The 4,483-nt window shown below is 38.2% G+C and overlaps 1 protein-coding gene across 1 annotated transcript; it reads right to left on the bottom strand.

Annotated features, from left to right (window-relative positions):
- Positions 1-200: 200 nt before the first annotated feature.
- LOC101541219 (olfactory receptor 52B2-like) lies at positions 201-1,151 on the bottom strand. Its single transcript, XM_004621213.2, has one exon. It carries the CDS (start codon positions 1,149-1,151, stop codon positions 201-203), a length of 951 nt encoding a protein of 316 aa, XP_004621270.2.
- Between the last annotated feature and the right edge of the window lie 3,332 nt (positions 1,152-4,483).

Genomic DNA, 4,483 nt, shown 5'->3' with positions numbered 1-4,483 from the left:
AGAATATACTGATTTTCACTGAATTATCTGTTTTTGAAATGAGCCATACAGTTTGGAGTAAATACAATTTACTCTATTTAGTAAAAATTATATATAACTACATGCAGGATAATCAGAACTTATCTTAAATGACAACACCTCATTTTTACAGGGATTTTTTTCCCCCCTCAACTATAAGAAACCACGAAATCCAATTATCCTCAGCAACATTTCCCTTTTGAAGAAAACACAAGAGTCACACGTTCACGGATCTGTTTGGTCTTTACTCCATAGATAATTGGGTTCATCATGGGAGGAACAAGAACATAAAGGTTGGCTAGCAGGATGTGGACATGTTTGGGAATTTTTCGGCCAAAGCGCTGGGCAATGACAGTAAAAATCCCAGGAAGGTAGAACATGAGGATAACACAGACATGGGAGCCACAGGTGCTGAGTGCTTTCATCCGAGCATCATGGGATGGCATTCTGAAGACTGCTCTCAGAATCAGCCCGTAGGAGATGACTATTGAAACCATATCTAGCATAACACTGAGTAAAGGCACAGAGATTCCATACCAAATATTGATGGTGATATCAGCACAAGCCAGTTTTGCCAACCCCATATGTTCACAGAATGTATGGGCAATGATATTTGTTCTGCAGAAAGGTAGACGCTTTACAAGGAAGACAATGGGGAAAACAGTCGCAAAACTTCTGAACACAACAATAGCTCCTATTTTGCCAATGACACCATGACTAAGAATGGTGGTATATCTCAATGGGTAGCAAATGGCCACAAAGCGGTCAAAAGCCATGGCTAAGAGAATGCCTGACTCCACTACGAAGGCAAAATGCATAAAGAAGAGTTGGGTCACACAACCACCGAAGGAAATGTCTACATCATCAAACCAGAAGATACTGAGGGCTTTGGGTACTGTGGATGTAGAGAGTACCAGATCCCAAAAAGCCAGCATGGAGAGGAAGAGATACATAGGTTCATGAAGACTGCGCTCCACGGCCACCACACAGATCAGCATGCCATTTCCTGACACAGCCACCAAGTACATCAAAAAGAAGGGAATGGAGATCCACAGGTGCAGCTCCTTCAGGCCGGGGATGCCAATGAGAATAAACATATCATAATTGACAGTGGCATTGTTGAGAGTTGTCATTCCTGAATTGTTGTATGCAACTTTCATCACTTATCTGCAGGGAGAAAAGAAGTAAAGAGCTAGCCCATCAAATATTTATTAGCTCAGTTGGAAAGGATTTATTAGGTCCAGTGGATTTATACATCTGCCATGTGAAAATCTAATTACTGAGTTCCTTTGCAGTTGACTATGGACATATTAGTATATAGAGTACTGCTTTATAGAGAAAGATCAAATCCTTCAAAGAGTCAAATGATTCTTTTTTGTGGGGGATTCTCAAGCATTGCTCAGGAGACTTGAAATCCCCTTCTGGAGATTTTCAGCTGACAAGGCTGTTGGGTCAACCTGAGGTCCTGGGTGCAAAGTACTGAAGATGTCACACCTGTCATGTTGGAGAATGCTCCAGCTCTGTGCTGGCATTGCTCCAGATGGTGCTCAGGGAACAATGTGTTGCCAGGAACTGAACCTGGACTGGTCTCCTGCTTGCATGCTTGCATCCTCTTGAGCTATCTCTCTGGCCCTCAAATGTTCAAACCTGCAATAATGAATCATGTTCTCTGACTAAGCAGTTTAAGACAGAAAAGAAAATTCTGAATCTTTATAAATATACAAATTTACTATAAACAATTTTATTTTATTTTACAAATAAGTAATCTTGTTACCTACTATGCACACTTATAAACAATTGCTCTATGGTGCTCAAAACACCTATTGATACACACTATAAATGTGTGTGTTTGTGTGTGTATATGTAGAAGGGAAAAGAGTTTAAAGCTTATAAGAAAGGAATACTGCATAATGGGTTCTAATATATGTAATCCTTGGTAGCAAAAAAAGTCTTTTCTCTTTGTCTAGTAAATTATTATTTATTAAATGCAGATGCATTTTGTTTTTAAGTTTCAATGGTGACATATTTTATTAAATTATGTCGAGGCATCATGACATAGCGGATAAACTGCTCTTTTTTCTTGCTTTCTGGGTCACACTCTATATTTAATATTTAACATATTTTTCTATTGTTAACTATGTGGCAAAAATTCCATTAGACTTGTTTTGTTATTGAAGATGTTAACTTTCATTAGAAGTTAATTCTTTAATAATGTGCATATGAATTTATTTGGAGGAGCACACCTAATGGTACTGAGAGCTTACTCTGGCTCACCTCTCAGAGATCATTTCTGACTCACTAGGGATACTATATGTGGTACTAGGGTTTGAACTCAGAACAGCCATGGGAACACAAGCTTTACCTGCTTTACTCTTTCTCTGGATGAAAAGATACTTAATTATTACCTTTTTTTCCTAAGGAATTTACTTAATATTGCTTCTCATCTATAGTAATATAATGATTGGGTGAGCCATGTTCATGAGCTATTTGAAATTGTCCTCGACTTTTCAATACAAACCAGAAAGATTGGTATTTGTACAATCACTTGAAATGTTCTTTAATGTTGTGCATTGGTATAAAGGTAAAAATTTAGGGGCTGGAGTGATAGCACTGTGGGTAGGGAGTTTGCCTTGCACTCAGCCGACCCAGGCTTGATTCCCAGCATCCCATATGGTCCCCTGAGCACTGCCAGAAGTAATTCTTGAGTGCAGAGCCAGGAGTAACCCCTGTGAATTGCCGGGTGTAATCAAAAAAGAAAAAAAAACAACCCCCCAAAAACCCCAAAATATAGTAAAAAGTTACATTTACTAAAGAAAAGAGATTAATGGAAATAAATATTTGTAACATAAAACAAATCTATGTATATGTAGAGAGCTATTCTTCATAGTAAGATTTCTCCTTAATATTATTGAAAGTCAAACAGAAGCTTTTATTAGTGTGAAGGTCAGTTTGTTGGCCTAATTAATAACAACTCAAATGTGGTTTCTCAAGCTTTTTAAATGAAGATACTGTGTTCAAGACCCCAGCTGTCATAGACAGGCAACCAAGAAGTCAAAGCATGTTCTAGATGCTCACAGAGGATACATTTGAGAGAGACCTGAAAAACCCCTAACTTGAACACAAATAAAGACTTCCTTTCCCCAGACCACTCACGTAGGCACATCTTCACATCTTGTGTGTGTGTGTGTGTGTGTATACATATACACATATAAATATATATGTACAAATATATATATTTGGTGTGGGGGAACCTCCAAGTTATGCTTAGGATGTCATTCTCGGCTTTTTTTAGCCAACAGCAGATAGTTCAATGCACAACCCTCAGCAGCCCGGAGCTGCCAAGAAAATGATGATTGGGAGGCCACATGGTGATGGATATTGAACTGAGGTCAGCCACATGCACACAGCTGAATCATTGTATTATCTCACTGGTTCATAAATATTGGAATCTTATCTTGGTTAGTTAAAAGACCAAAACACTTCTCAAATAGTCTGTTTAAAGTCTATCTTGTTCTGGGGCTCTGAAATGCTGGAATACTCATTTCACTATTTGGTCACTAAGAAATAGAATGAGATAATCACTACTGCACAATATCACGATGAAAGGTTTGTATATACAAAAGTGGGCATGACTCCTGAGAAAGAACACTAGGAAGCTGCATATAAAGGTAGGCAGTGGTCACAGGGAGAAGAGAAAATGATGAAAATGAGTAGTCAGAAAAATAAGCTATATAAAAAAAATTACTTACCTGGTGCAGTCACGGAATTGGGCAACTGCGATTTAGACAGGTACTGTCACTGCTGTATATCTGTATGTTCAAGTACCCTGAAAATGTTCCATGTATCAACTGGCTCATTCATCTCCATGCATTCTCTCAACACAGAAGGGAAAATTCCTATTGCACAAAGACACAATGACTCCAGGATTCATTTATTACTCCTAGAGAGTCCCCAGTGAGTGAGTGACCTCTGGGACTTACATCCAGCAAAACTGCAAACAGGGACTTATGACTCACCAAGAAAAAAAAAAAAAGAAAGAAGGAAAAACAAAACAAAAAGCTAAAACCAAAGCCACTCAATACCATTGTTGCTTCACTACCCTGCATCGATTGTCTCCACAGAGATACCTAGGTAACAAAATTTAAGAAGATGTCTAAAACCATAAGAGTAAGTGCCTCCTTAAGTTTGCATTCTAGAGACACAATAGCCTCATACTACAGTCAACTGTGAACTATGCCATGGAAGGAAACTTAGTTTATCCCCAAGTATTTTGTGCATATGTAACTATCATTATTTCTTTTGCACTATTGTGGAAGTTCTTAAACTATTTCTCCCTCTTAAGCTTTATTCCAAATACTATTAATACTATCAATCACTGTCTCACTGTATCACTGTCATCTTGTTGTTCGTCAATTTACTCAAGTGGGCACCAGTAATATCTCTATTCCTCCCAGCCCTGAGATTT

Source organism: Sorex araneus, chromosome 6 (genome assembly GCF_027595985.1).
Source record: "Sorex araneus isolate mSorAra2 chromosome 6, mSorAra2.pri, whole genome shotgun sequence".
Taxonomy (NCBI): Eukaryota; Metazoa; Chordata; class Mammalia; order Eulipotyphla; family Soricidae; genus Sorex; species Sorex araneus.
The sequence above is the reverse complement of the archived record's forward strand: the minus strand, read 5'-3'. Positions and strand labels throughout refer to the sequence as shown.